The sequence below is a fragment of the Schistocerca americana genome, chromosome X, assembly GCF_021461395.2.
Source record: "Schistocerca americana isolate TAMUIC-IGC-003095 chromosome X, iqSchAmer2.1, whole genome shotgun sequence".
In the NCBI taxonomy this organism is placed as follows: Eukaryota; Metazoa; Arthropoda; class Insecta; order Orthoptera; family Acrididae; genus Schistocerca; species Schistocerca americana.
In genome coordinates, this window is record NC_060130.1 from 625311372 (window position 1) to 625326415 (window position 15044).

At 40.0% G+C, this 15044-nt stretch overlaps 1 protein-coding gene across 1 annotated transcript in view; it reads left to right on the plus strand.

Moving 5' to 3' along the window:
• Positions 1-15044, plus strand: part of LOC124555753 (hemicentin-1-like) — an 817128-nt gene that overhangs the window by 520386 nt on the left and 281698 nt on the right. The window contains exon 38 of the mRNA XM_047129776.1: positions 10799-10898. Within this exon, the coding sequence (XP_046985732.1) occupies positions 10799-10898 (100 nt within the window). The remainder of the gene's footprint in view (positions 1-10798; positions 10899-15044) is intronic.

The following is a 15044-nucleotide window of genomic DNA, read 5'->3' on the forward strand; positions in this document are numbered from 1 at the left end:
AGAATCTCTGGCAGTAACTTAGACATAGAATGAGATTTTCACACTGCAGCGGAGTGTGCACTAATATGAAACTTCCTGGCAGATTAAAACTGTGTGCCCGACTGAGTAAGATATTGAGAAACTGGAAGGACCTGTCATGGTTCAGTAACAATATTAAGAATGAACTACGAGTGCTGAGAGAGGTGTATAACAGATTCAAATGAAGCTGAACCCTCACTGAAATATAAACACTCAATCAAGTTGAAACATCCATAAGGATAGCTATGTGAGATGTATTCAGTGAATTCAAAAACCTTAAAAAGTTTTACTACTATATGCAGTCAGTCAAGAGAACAAAGTTATCTGTTGCCCATGGTGGTGTGGTTTGCTCAAATAATTCTCAGTACCTTGAGAGAGAAATAAGAGAAATGACTATACATTTCTTGAGGGGCAAAAAGAGTCAAAGTTTACAATTTTTCTTTTTCACTTATGTTATTCTCTTGATCGTAGATTACACAATGTACCCCATTGGCACTGCTTGTCATTGAGGTTTATTTTCTGCTTTTACAAGAAAAATCTAGGGTTTTAATTGTTGGTATGTGGTAATATTATGAAAGAATTATTGCAAGCCTTTTTCTGATGAGATTCTCCATTTTTAATAACTTCCTTTGAAGAATAGTTCACAATGTACATAAACTTGAAATAACCTAAATCTTTCTGAGAAGCATGTTCACCTTAAAACCACAGCAGCTGATTACATACTTGAATCACAACTACAGAATCCCACCAAAAGTAAAACGAACAGAGATACAGCAAGATATTGGTTGATAATGAGACTGATAGATGTAGAAAACATTATCTTTGGTTATTTACTATTAGTATTTTCATTGTTTTACATTCAAAATTGCTAGCATAAGCTATTCTGAAAATAATAATAATAATAATTATTATTATAATTACTGATTTTTCAAGATCATAAAATTAGGTCAACAAATTTTTAGTATTACGATTCTTCATCCAGCATAACTCTTCTACACATATATTTACATTCATATGTACACAGATTTCTCCTTAATGCCTGTCATGATGTAAATGAAAGCAAAAAATTAAATTTGTGTGAATTGTATGAAAAATGTTAGTGAAACTTCCTGGCAGATTAAAACTGTGTGCCCGACCGAGACTCGAACTCGGGACCTTTGCCTTTCGCAGGCAAGTGCTCTACCATCTGAGCTACTGAAGCACAACTCACACCTAGTCCTCACAGCTTTACTTCTGCCAGTACCTCGTCTCCTACCTCCCAAACTTTACAGAAGCTGTCCTGCAAAACTTGCAGAACTAGCACTCCTGAAAGAAAGGATATTGCGGAGACATGGCTTAGCCACAGCCTGGGGGATGTTTCCAGAATGATATTTTCACACTGCAGCAGAGTGTGCACTGATATGAAACTTCCTGGCAGATTAAAACTGTGTGCCCGACCGAGACTCGAACTCGGGACCTTTGCCTTTCGCGGGCAAAGCTCTACCATCTGATGGTAGAGCACTTGCCCGTGAAAGGCAAAGGTCCCGAGTTCGAGTCTCGGTCAGGCAGACAGTTTTAATCTGCCAGGAAGTTTCATATCAGCGCACACTCCGCTGCAGAGTGAAAATCTCATTCTGGAAAATGTTAGTGGATTGAATGGTTAATTTGTTGTATGTATCGTGTTGTATACTAGAATATAAGAGAGTGCCACTGACATTTTCCATTATAACTTCAAGAAAATCTTAAATACAGTTTCATACTGCCATTTAGTAAACAAAATATGTCCATATGGAATATTCAAACACATACCGGTCTTCAATTGGCTAGGAGATATCCTATCAAACAGAGCATAGTACCATATATCATTCTTAATAAGCAGACACAAAGTGCCAGGCGTGCTTAAAATGAACAGAGATTGTGCATTGTTATTCACAAAATATATAAATGACATGAGATGTAAAGTGTTTCTCTATATGTGCTGCAAAGTACTCATCTACAGCCACAATGACTTCTAGACTGGATGAAAAGCATTGATCAGTGAGGAACTTCTTCAGTTTTGAGAGTAGATTAGATGGAAGTCCAAGGGGAATAGGTGAATGTTACAGTGCTTCATAATGCAAATTCCTCAATCTCCCCATTGCAAAGATCCTTTTTTGGGCAGGTGTATTTTCCTGCTGGAAATGGATTTTTTTTCTTCTTTAAGCTGGGTGTGTTGTCACAAATGCTTCTTTCCAGTTTCATTATAAGTTGAAAGTAATATTTTCCACTTATGGTTTTGCCTTCTTCAAGAAAGTCAGTTATCAAAATTTCTTCCACTTCTCAAAACACCGACACCATGTTCTTTTCCATCAATGGCACCATCCTTGCCTTTTTTTTGAGCTGAAGAACCAGTTTCTATCCACTGCATAGACTGCTGTTCAGTTTCAGATGAGTAATGATGATTCCATGTTTCATCCACTGTCACGTATTGACACAAAAAGTCACTTCTGTTTTTCTTGAAACGCATGAAGCACATTCCAGAAATTGTTGTGTGAATCTGTTTGTGATCCACAGTGAGCACATGTTGCACCCATTTTGCACAAAGCTTTTTTGTGTTCAATTCCTGGTGCAAGATGTGACAAACACATTTTTCTGATATGCCTAACACATTAGCAGTTTCACTCACCTTTATATGCTGTGTTCCAAACTCATGTTATACACTTTGTTGATTACTGTTGTGCTTGCACTTTTTGATGTCCTTCACACAGATCATCTTGGGTGCTTTATGGCCATGTTTAAATTTGGCCATCCATTTCTTCATGGTGGAAATTGAAGATGATGAGCCATCATGAGCATTTGCATGCCGGTCTGTGTTAAGCCTTCTTATATGAAGAATTTAATCGTTGTACAATACTCAGTTTTCTCAATTTTCAATACCACATGCACCAAAACTGCATCAGACAACTGCTTACAGTCAACTGCTGTCTGGAATAACTTGCAATTTTATGTGGCATCTACTAATACATGTACCAAAGTAAGGAGAAAAAATCACACGAGTAGTGCTAAGTGAAATAAACACAAATCAAAACGGACAAAAACAAGATGTGTAGTATTATAGGGCAGATTAGAAAAATGTCAGTTATCCATAGATTTCAAAGAATTTTTGTCACTTGGCTTGTGGCAGAAAATCTGGTGGTCACATGAGTACTGGCCAATGCAGTAGATATTAATCATTTAGGTCCAAATGTAGTTATAAATGTTCTCCAGACCTTAAATCATAACACTTATTCATTGTTTGATCACTGATCATGAAAGTTATTAAAATTGTGTTTGGATTTCATCAGTCCTGTATTGCATTATATTTGTAATTGATGAATAAAAACTAATGTTTTCCCAGCAGTCTAAAACATATTGATAGCAGTTAGAAAAAGTGGTCTCAAAGATGTAGTGAGCAACTGTTTGCCTGCTTTTCCTCTCCCAGTTTTCACAAAAGAATCTGAGAAAATTACTTATTCTGGAATTTCTTTTCACACTATATATAGTGTTTCTCTCAAAGTCCCCATTGTTTGATTTTCAAATGCTTAATGTGAATTGTGATTTATTCTTCTCAGGACATACATTTTATGCAGTAGAGATAGTGAAAAAAGGATAGTGGAACAGGAGGAGGAAATTGCAGCCATTCAGGCTGAATAAGATAATGTTACAAAAGATATGGACAAATGTAAAACTTTCTCAGAGTCTCCTGCAGCCATCAGCAAGCCAGGACAAGACAAAAAAAATGGATCAAATGGTTCTGAGCACTATGGGACTTAACATCTTAGGTCATCAGTCCCCTAGAACTTAGAACTACTTAAACCTAAGTAACCTAAGGACATCACACACATCCATGCCTGAGGCAGGATTTGAACCTGCGACTGTAGCAGTCGCACGGCTCCAGACTGAGCGCCTAGAACCGCGAGACCACCACAGCCGGCTACGACAAGACAGGCCAGTGCCTGTGTTGCAATCAAAATGATGAGTGGGTGGAAAGCTGACATTTTCAAAAGCAGAATGAACCCAGAAGAAATTGCCTCACCTTACATGATGAGCAAGGAGCTTGAATTGTAAACTCAGCAACATGATATCAGTGAGCAGAGGACATCACAGTATGCTGAGACAGCATTAGCAAGTTCCAAGACCGTGTGCTGCACCATCGCCAGACTGGGCACCAACACACAAGAGAATACTTCTCTACTTCAAAGAGTAAATTCTTTTTCCTCTAATGTTGTATCAGTAGTGCCCAGTGCACTGATTGTCCTACTCCACCACACTCCATGCTCTGTCATCCTGACTACAGTAGAAATCTCACCCCAGGCCCTTGGAGAAGGAACAGGCTTAGAACTTCATCTGATAGCTTTGTGATGAACATCAAAAGTAAGCTTGACCTGTTGCTCCAGTTTGAAACTGATGAGCCTCAGGCAGATGCAGGTTTAAACAGGGTACAACAGACTTTCAGCTATAAGTTCAAAAGTAACAATGTACGGAAGTCTGAAAGAGAAAGAAAGTTTTGTTATTGCGTACTTCTCATGACAGAGGTGTAGGCCAACTTTTACAGGATGAACTAGGGTCAGAATACCAGGTCACCAATTCTTTTAAACCTAGTGCTGATCTGGGTCAGGTAATAGAGGATTTAAGATTACTTGGTAAAGGCTTTACCAAAGAAGACACTGATTATAGTGGGTGGTCTGCAAAGTAGTGTTGACAGAGACCCTCATTACAATATATAGTGTGACCTGGTAAAGATAGCATCAGCATAGAGACAGACCAGTGTTGAGTTTATATCTGTTCTGAGATACCATGACTGTCCTCATGTCAACTCTTCTGTCAAAAGAGTTAATTTAGAGTTTGAATGGCTGATTATGTTGGGTACAGGGTCACATATAATTATGGTTCCTGTCATTCTCTCCTTAAATGGGATTATACTAGACATGGCTCTCATGTCAGTAGAATAGTGTAGTGTAAACTGGCTGGTTCAATTTTATAAGGCGTGTTCAAAAATAAATGAGCCAGAGATATATTTACAAAAACCAGTACCTGTATGTTAGAATTATTGACCCAGGCTGTTGAAACACTTGTCCAATTGTGACACAAGGCAGTGAATGGCTGTCTCATGTTAACCTGTTCCACACATACAGCTGGATGTCATCGTCCGACGTGAATCGTTTGCCCCTCTGAGCCTTTTTAAGGGGGACTCTTCTGATTGACTTCCTGCAGCATGGGACAACTGTGAATGCCCAGTGTTACTCGCAAACCTTGACCACCCTTCACCAAGCAGTCAAATCAAAACAACCAGGCTATCTCACCCATGGAGTCATTCTGGTCCATGGCAATGCAAAGCCTCATATGCCCAACACAGTCGTGGCACTCCTGCAGAAATTCAAATTTGAGGTTTTCAGCCACACTCCATACAGTCCAGACCTCTCTCCCTGTAATTACGCCATTGGAAAAAGGAGGAGTTGCCACAGTCATAATGAACTGTCATGAATTTAATAACACAGACATTCATAAATTTTATCTAGAGCAGGATGTGGAAGCATGTGCAACAGAAGTAGAATTTCATAACAAATCCTTCATTATAGTAAGCGTACACCAAACACCTACAGGTAATTTTAATGTATTAACATATCATCTTGAAGCTCTTTTGGCCTATGTGACATCATAAAATGAAAAAAAATACTGGTTGCTGGTGTCTTTACTGCAAATTTTCCATAAACTCTTCTAGTAAGAATTTATTTCAGTCAGTAACAGTATCATTCATCTTAAGTCCTTCTGTAAACTTCCCAACTAAGATAGCTAATTGCTCAAAAATCAACATTTATAATATCTTTATAGGGAGGTATAATGAAAACATTTATACTTACAAAACCAATAGTCAATGGCCTCTCAGACCAGAACATGCAGTTTATTTTATTAAATGCTAATGTTGATCAGTTAGAGCACTTGCCCACGAAAGGCAAAGGTCCTGAGTTCGAGTCTCAGTCCGGCACACAGTTTTAATCTGCCAGGAAGTTTCATATCAGCGCACACTTCACTGCAGAGTGAAAATCTCATTCTGGAAACATCCCCCAGGCTCTGGCTAAGCCATGTCTCCACAATATCCTTTCTTTCAGGAGTGCTAGTTCTGCAAAGTTCGCAGGAGAGCTTCTGCAAAGTTTGGAAGGTGGGAGACGAGGTACTGGCAGAAGTGAAGCTGTGAGGACAGGGTGTGAGTCATGCTCGGGTAGCTCAGTTGGTAGAGCACTTGCCCGCGAAAGGCAAAGGTCCCGAGTTCGAGTCTCGGTCTGGCACACAGTTTTAATCTGCCAGGAAGTTTCTTTTGACTTACTCCTCAATTTCACTTGGGATTTGTCAAAAGTATGTTAGGATACCTTTTTATTTTCCTTGTGTATTCTTGTTGTCTGACATGATCTACAAGGATCTATAAGGAGGATCTCCTCATTATGGATCTACTGGAACAAAAAGTACATCTAATCTAATCATTTTTAATCCATTCATTTTGCATACAGGAGACATGCCAGAAATTTACATTGTAGTGGCAGTAACTTCTCATATACTGCCAGAAAAATAATTCAACACTCCAAGGACAATTCCATTTTATTGACAAGTGATGTGGCAGGTAGTTTATCTTTTTTAACAAATTCAGACCATAGGAAACACACGTGTCACAGTAAAGGGTGCCAAACAGTCACATCAATACATATTGAACCCCCACCGACCCACTTTCTGGAAGCAATGCAGGCAAGTATTCTTGCATGAAAATGATTGTAAAGGTGCCCAGTGGCATTCTGTGACAGATTGTCCCAAGCACCATGCACCTTTTGGTGCAATTTGACAGTTTTCATGCAGGCTATGGAGAATGAGCAAGTACCCACCTCACCATGTCCCATATGTGTTCAGCTGGTGAGAGATCTGGTGATCTTGCTGGCCACAGCAGCTGTTGTACACCATGATGAGCACATTGAGTTGCAGCAGCCATATTTTGATGTGCATTGTCCTGCTGAAAAAGTGCATCACCTTCCTGTCAAATAAATGGTAGCAGAATGGGGATAACAACCTGTGCAATGTATCAGGCACCAGTAACTTTACCCTGGAGAAATACCAAATATGACTGTGAGTTGTAACTAGTGGCCTCCCACACCATGATGAGACTTGTGTGTTGTGGATGAATACATTCTGGAATAGGCTGCTCACCAGTTCAATGCTGTACATATGTAAACCCATCACTCACATATAGACAGAACCTATTCTCATCACTGTAGACAACAGAGGGTCATTTCACTCTCCTTTTGACTCTTTCACAACACCAGAATACCCGTGCTTGGTGATGTGGTGGTGTCAATGGTAGCCTGCCTAGACCACACATAATCTTAGTCCTGCTGATAGCAGACAGTTTCCAATGGTCCTTCGTGACACATCAGGTGCAACATATGCTCAAGTTTCTTCCATGGATGATGTTCGATCACCTTCTGCTGCTCTCACACTCTGTCAATCTGAATGTGTGTATGTACTATGTCAATCTCCAGAACCCAGTCTATGGGCATGGATATGCTCTACAGACCTCTACTGCTCCACAGAACACTGCTGAAAGCAGTGACACACCAGTGATACATTGTGCCCAATGTGCAGCAACCCTTCATGCTTCTGTCCAGCTTCTCTCAGTCCCATAATGCAACCCTGTTCAAATTACTGATGTTGTTCCACAGGAGCACATACTCTTCAGCGGGGCATGGTTGTACCCTAAACTGAAAGTTCACACACTGTTCACCTCTGCACTCAGCACAGTTACTGTATGTAGTGTCAAGACAGAGGGCACACCGACTGTCCTTCAGCACTATCTGATCACCAATGACCATGACAAACGAATCACTAACACCACAATTTTTCATTGTGCGCATATTATACACTGGTGCCACTGAGTACAGTCCTTGAGGGTGTTGCATTTTTCCTGGCAATTTATAATTGAGTGTGGAATACAAATGCCAATGGAATGAATTGCATGTGTAACTGATGATTATACTTATTGACTCCACTTTTAGCGTACATCTGGTGTGAACATTTTGTCAGTCTTCACTAGATGACATTTTTTACTTATTTGGTTTACTCTGACTGAATTGTTGGATAAGATCATGATATCTCAGATTTGATGGATTTTCCATATTTATTCCCAAAGTGTGAGAGGGGTTTACTCAGTGTAGATCCTCAGAGAGGTCTGTCTGACCACATGACAATTATGTATGAAAAATAAGTGTAACTGCAATCTGAGTCACTCTTCATGGACTATGGATTCACAACAACATAAGATTGTTCTATCAATATTATGTATGTTACTTCATTACTTTAAAGTTATCATTTTAAGGGGTGGATCCAAATTAGTAAAAATCAACATTGTTTGTATTCATTCAAAGTTTGATTGAATGAGACAGTGATGCGTTATTCAAAGTACTGGTTCTATAATTTTCTGTCTCACACTGGGCTTATACAGAGATGGTAGTTTTGATTATGTCATAGCTAATTTTCTCCTAAAAGAGTTGCCAACTGAGTAAGTTCTCCATATTTAATGATCACAGTGCCTTAGTGGCATTATATTCTAAGTATTCATCCTTTTCACCAGTCTTTGGCAGAAGTTTGCATGTATGGTAACAGTAAGTTGTAATCTATTTCTTGGGAATGGGCGACTGGAAATTGAAGAAATTTTTAAGACTGCACTTGATGCCAGGTGATTGGAGATGGAAATGGAAATGCCGTGTGGTTAGGGCCTCCCGTCGGGTAGACCATTCACCTGGTGCAAGTCTTTTGAGTTGATACAACTTCGGCAACTTGCATGTTGATGGGGATAAAATGATGATGATGAGGACAACACAACACCCAGTCCCTGAATGGAGAAAATTTCCAACCCAACCGGAAATCGAACCCGGGTTGTGAGATATGATATTCTGTCGTGCTGACCACTCAGCTACCAGGGGTAGACGACTGGAGATGAGAACATTGAAATGTGAGATACTTGGTCAGTAAAGGGTGTTTACTGCATGTCTCAAAGAGGGCTGTCAAATGCAACAATACATTCAGAACTAAAAAAAAAGCCAACAAAATAAGCTGTAACCACAAAACCAGTTTTTGAACTTGCCTACATTTTTATGCTATTCAAAATAAATCAGTGTGCACTGCTCCAATATCATATTCAGTTCTTTGTAACTATCACCATATTATTTATTGTTTAAATATATGAATATGGTATCTGTTCTTTTGGACATGTCTGAAAGAACAGATACCATCAGTTATCATGCAGCTCGTTGGAAAGAAATTACAATAAAATGAATACCCCTATCTGCATACAGGCATTGATATAAGTCAACGGGGACAGTTGAAAATGTGTGCCCTGCACGGGTCTCGAACCTAGGATCCCCTACTTACATGGCAGATGCTCTATCCATCTGAGCCACTGAAGACACAGAGGATAGTGTAACTGCAGGGTCTTATCTATGTCACACCTCCTGTGAGACCCACATTCCCAACTTATTGTCCTGCACTATATTCTTAGTGCCCCTGCCCATTATACTCATTACACACGGCTTTTTGCCAATTCCCGTAAGAGTTTGGGCACTTTTTGTGCATCTGCACAGAAGAAGATGGTCAAATGGCCAGTGAGCCTTATGTTGGGAATGTGAGTCTCATGGGAGGCGTGCCAGAGATAAGTCCCTGCAGTTTTACTATCGTCTGTGTCCTTGGTGGCTCAGATGGATAGAGCATCTGCCATGTAAGCAGGAGATCCTGGGTGCGAGTCCCAGTTGACTTATATCAATGCCTGTAGGCAGCTAGGGATATTCATTTCATTGTAATGTCATTCTAACGAGCTGCACGGTCACCGATGGTATCTGTTCTTTCAGATATGTCCGAAAGAACAGATACCATATAGTTAAGGATCACCGGCCATTTGACCATCTTCTTCTGTGTGGATGCACAAACAGTGCCCGAAGTCTTAGGGAAATCGGCAAAAAGCCGCAAGTAATGAGTATAATGGGCAAGGGCACTAAGAATATAGTGTGAGATAATAAGTTCGGAATGTGCCTTTCACAGCAGGTGTGCCAGAGATAAGTCCCTGCAGTTGCACTATCCTTTGTGTCCTTGGTGGCTCAGATGGATAGAGCATCTGCCATGTAAGCAGGAGATACTGGCTTCGAGTCCCGGTCGGCGCACACATTTTCAACTGTCCCCGTTGACTTATATCAACACCTGTATGCAACTAGGGGTATTCATTTCACTGTAATTTTATTTATTGTTTGTTGTTAATAGAACACCTCCCTCTCTGGTCCTAATTTGCTTTAAGTTCAGACTATTTCTCTGACAATTACTTAATTTTATCTGGACTTGAGGCTCAGCATTTGACTAATAACAGTTATAATTTCAATTTGCTTGCCCAGTCATTGCTACATTTTCAAGAAGAGTATTATTTCATACTATACATCACCATCTTTAAATGCTAGATCAAATTTTTCTCATGTGTCACAAAATGATTTGCCATTATTTAGCCATGCGGAGTGGTTGCTTGGTTTGTGACGCCACGTCACGGATTGCATGGCCCCTCCTGCCAGAGGTTCGAGTCCTGCCTCGGGCATGGGTGTCTGTGTTGTTCTTAGCATAAGTTAGTTTAAGTTGTGTGTATGTCTAGTGACCAATGACCTCAGCAGTTTGGTCCCTTAGGAAGTAACACACATTTGAACATTTTTTGGCATTATCTAAACAAAATTAAATGTAGTAACAAAAATTTTTGTTTTTAATATTTCAGGTTATTCCTAATGTCACTAGAGCTCATGGTGGAAAGTATTCTTGTTTAGCAATCAATAAGGCAGGTACAACAGAGCAGAAATTTAATGTGGAAATTCAAGGTGAGTTTCTGTAATTCTATGAATAGTTCTTTCCCTTTTTTACAAATATCTGTAAATATTTGTCAAGGGCTATTCAGTTAATTTAAAAATACAACTGCCTGACAGATAAAAAATTTTCTGCCAGACTGAGAGTCATAGCTTTTCTGTGCAAGTACTCTACCAACTGAGCTATCAAAGCACAACTCACAATCTGCTCTCACAACTGTACTTCCACCTCACATCCTACCTTCCAAACTTAATAGGAGTTCTCTTGCATTCCTCGCAGGACTAGCACTCCTGGAAGAAATGATACTGCAGAGACATTGGTTAGCCAAAGCTGGAGGACTTTTTCCAGAATGAATTTTCACTCTACAGCAGTGTATGGTCAGATTTGAATCTTCTTGGCAGATTAAAACTAAGTGTTGGACTGACACTCAAACCTGGGACCTATTCCTTTTGTGGGCAAGTGCTGTACTGACTGAGCTATCCAAGCACAACTCACAGCCCAGCCACACAGCTTTACTTGCAACTGTACTTCATCTTCTACCTTCCAAATTTTACAGAAGTTCTCCTGGATACCTTGCAGGACTAGTATCCTTGGAAGAAAGGACACTGTGGAGACATGACTTGGCCACAGCCTGGGGGACTGTTTCCAGAATGAATTTTTACTCTCAGCAGAGTGTTTGCAGATTTGAAAGTCTCTGGCAAATTAAAAATGAGTGCTGTTCCAGGTCTCAAACCTAAGACCTTTGCCTTTCATTAGCAAGTGCTACTTCCACCAGCACCTCATCTCCTACCTTCTCTCTGCTACAGAGTGAAAATTCATTCAGGAAACAACCTCCTGGATGTGACTAAGCTACATCTTCCTATTATCTTTTCTTCCAGGATGCTAGTCTCATGTGTTTGGAAGGCAAGAAGGTAGGAATTGCGGGACTGGTGGAAGTAAAGTTGTGAGGATGGGTTGTGTGTCATACTTTGATAGCTCAGTCAGTAGTCAAAGTAGCCACATAGAAGTCCTGCTCCAACACATAGTTTCATTCTGCCAGGAAGTTTCAAATCAGCTTACACTCCACTGCATAATGAAAATTTTTCTGTATCTACAAAATAGATTTTAAATATGAGATAGTGAGTTATGTGATTTGATAAGAAATGACATGAAAACTAATGTCTGCAAAAAATATCTCTTTTAAATTTAGCAGATTATTTTTTATGTGAACCATGTCAGAGATGACAAAATACAATGGGACTTCCAGATTGTCAAACATGTCAGGGATACCAAAATACAAAGTGACTTTAAGACTGTACTGTGAGAACTGTTCTTAGTCGTAGTGAAAAGAGTTGATATAAGGGTTAATTTTTGTAGCTGCAAGGCACTGAGACCTTAAACAAACCTCTGTTCACATTTCCTGATATTCTGGAATTAATAGTCTCCACAACCGTCACAAACAGGTGTTTCAAATATGTAAGCAATTGTATAAAGTGATGAGTCCTCTAATGCTTAAATTTTTAAGAACCATCCCACACTTTCAACTTTGTTAGAGGTAATCTGCCATTATTATGACAACAGTTGTTGGAGCATATAGGCAGTAGATTAGCAGAGCACAACAGTAGTCATACTGATCAGAATCTTATTCCATGCAGTAGCTGAGGTACTTGGGCTGCCCTATTGTCAAGTTTACATACAGCATTGAGATGTGATCATGTTTAAAGTAAAATAATGACATAAAGTAGCAAAAAGTTGAGAGCTCTGTGGTAAGACATTAAAAACTCACACAATCCCTTGAAACATGGAAATCACCCAGGATGCCAGACACTGATCATCAGAATGGACTTCTCACATAACACTATAGACAGTCCATGATCTCCTGGGAATGGACAGTGTACAGAACACTGACTGAAGCATTGCAGAGAGGCAGGAGGAGATGATAATACAAAAATACAAAGAGCAAGCAGCTTCCCAAGTGATTCCATATGTTAGTGAGTAGCTGATGGTTATGGCAAGTTATTATGTCACACATATTGTGCTGAGAAGACATGGGAAAGCAGAAGCATACTTTAGTTGACGTCATAGTCATATCTTTTTCAGTTGAAAATCAATTTGCAAAATAAGTACTAGCAGAAGATTTTGTTTTCAATGAGTGCTGTGGCATGGAGATTAAGACACTGGATTTCCATTACTGAGTAGTGTAGTTAAAACCTTCATCTGGCCATCCAGATTTAGATTTCCTGTCATTTCCCTAAAGTGAAAACCATGAAGTTTCCTTTAAAGAGGAAATGACCAATTTCACTCTTTGTGTGTGACCTCAATAGCGGGTTGGCCTCCAAGCATAATACCTTCTCTAGTAGCCATCATCAAATGCTGTGCTTATAGTGAGTAGTTAAGCAAGCCCATAGCACTATAAAACTTCACATTTTGTGTGATTGCTCTATCATTATAAATAATTTATTATTAGTGATAGCCTTGTGTGGTCTACACCATATCCAGTTTGATGACCACCAGATCAAAACTGCTTGTGCTATAAGTTATATGATCCAGCCACAAGTTTCTGATTTTCTGCAGTTTCATGTACAGCTGTGCCAGCTAAGTTAAGAATGGCATCTTATTCTGTGGCATAATCCCAAGTCAGATGATGAATCTCTTGTTCCTAAATTTTATGGAGGCTGCTATGTGACTTATCAGTAGTACCAGAGAAACTTTACTATTCATTAACTATTGTTATCAAATAGCAACCACTGCAGGTGTGGCTCATAGTTAAGGCTATGTGTTGGAGCTGCCCCAAAATGTATTTTAAAATACATATTTCAGTAAAGTATTACAGAATTTCAGTTATCAGGATGCATTTAGAATATTTCCTATGCAAATTTAAATATATACTGCATTGGACAGTACTCATGTGACCACCTGATTTTCTGCCACAGGCAGAGTGACAAAACTTCTTTGAATTCTATGGATAAGTGACATTTTTCTAATCTTTCCAATAACAAGATATATCTTGTTTGTATCCCTATTTGATTTGCATTTCTTTCACACAGCACTACTCATGTGATTTTTTTCTCCTCACTTTGATACACGTGTTTGTAGATGCCACATAAAATTGCAAGTCATTCCAGGCAGCAGTTGACTGTTGGCAGTCATTTGATGTAGTTTTGGTGCACCACCACTTCCAGTCACACCAGGCAAAGATGCAAGACCTGCCCAATCCAGCCACCCAGCACCTGCTACTCCAGTCCTGTCAGGCTTATCCTACCTCCTCGGAGGCTGGACCACCTGTGAAAGCAGCCATGTCATAAACTAACTCTACTGCAAATGCTACACAGCTTTTAATGTCTGCATGAGTACCAACGTGATGTGCACCAGGATGAATGTCCACCACCAAACTGTTACCAAGAAAAATGTTGACCAACTGGTGGCATAACATGCAGCTAAGCACAACATGCTCAGTTTCCATGGCTGCTTCACAACCTAGACCATGTGGATTCTCTCTTCTACCACCAGCTTCTCCGACCTATGCAGATTGGAGTTATCCCTAAATCACATCCTCCACTTCCATAATCATCCTGGCCTCACTCTGAGGTAACCCACTGTCTCGACACCCTCCAGCTGACTGTTCCCCCTCCCTCTGTCCTGTCACACCTTCCCATTTCATGTCCCACTACTGCCTTCAGTATGCACCAGCTCCCACCAACTCTTACAATTGGTCTCCACCAGCCCCTACAATCATGCACTACATGCCCAGCCCATGTACTTGACACTCCTCCCTGCTGCATTACTAGCTGGCAAACCAGCTGCCTCCCTCTGAGCTGCTAACCACTCACCCCCAATCCTCCTCCCTGCTTCCCACATCCCTCTCCTTTGACCCACCCCATCTGGCTTCGCCCCTACCATCTGCCAAAACATGTGTGTGTGTAAAAACTCTAGCTCATCAAGGGATAACTCGAAAAGCTAGCAAGTTTCCTTCCTTTTGTGTTGGCTTATACGTTTCAAGTGTTGCTTGTGAGGGTCTGTCCTATTTGCTCCATTATTATGTAGTACAGACCAATGTGAAATTACACTGACTATACAAGTTTATGTTTTCTAAATAGTCCATTCAATTACGTGGTGGTTCCATTGTTTTGTGCAGGCTAGGAAAAGAGGATACCATCTCTTTTACTATTCAAGTGGTGTTA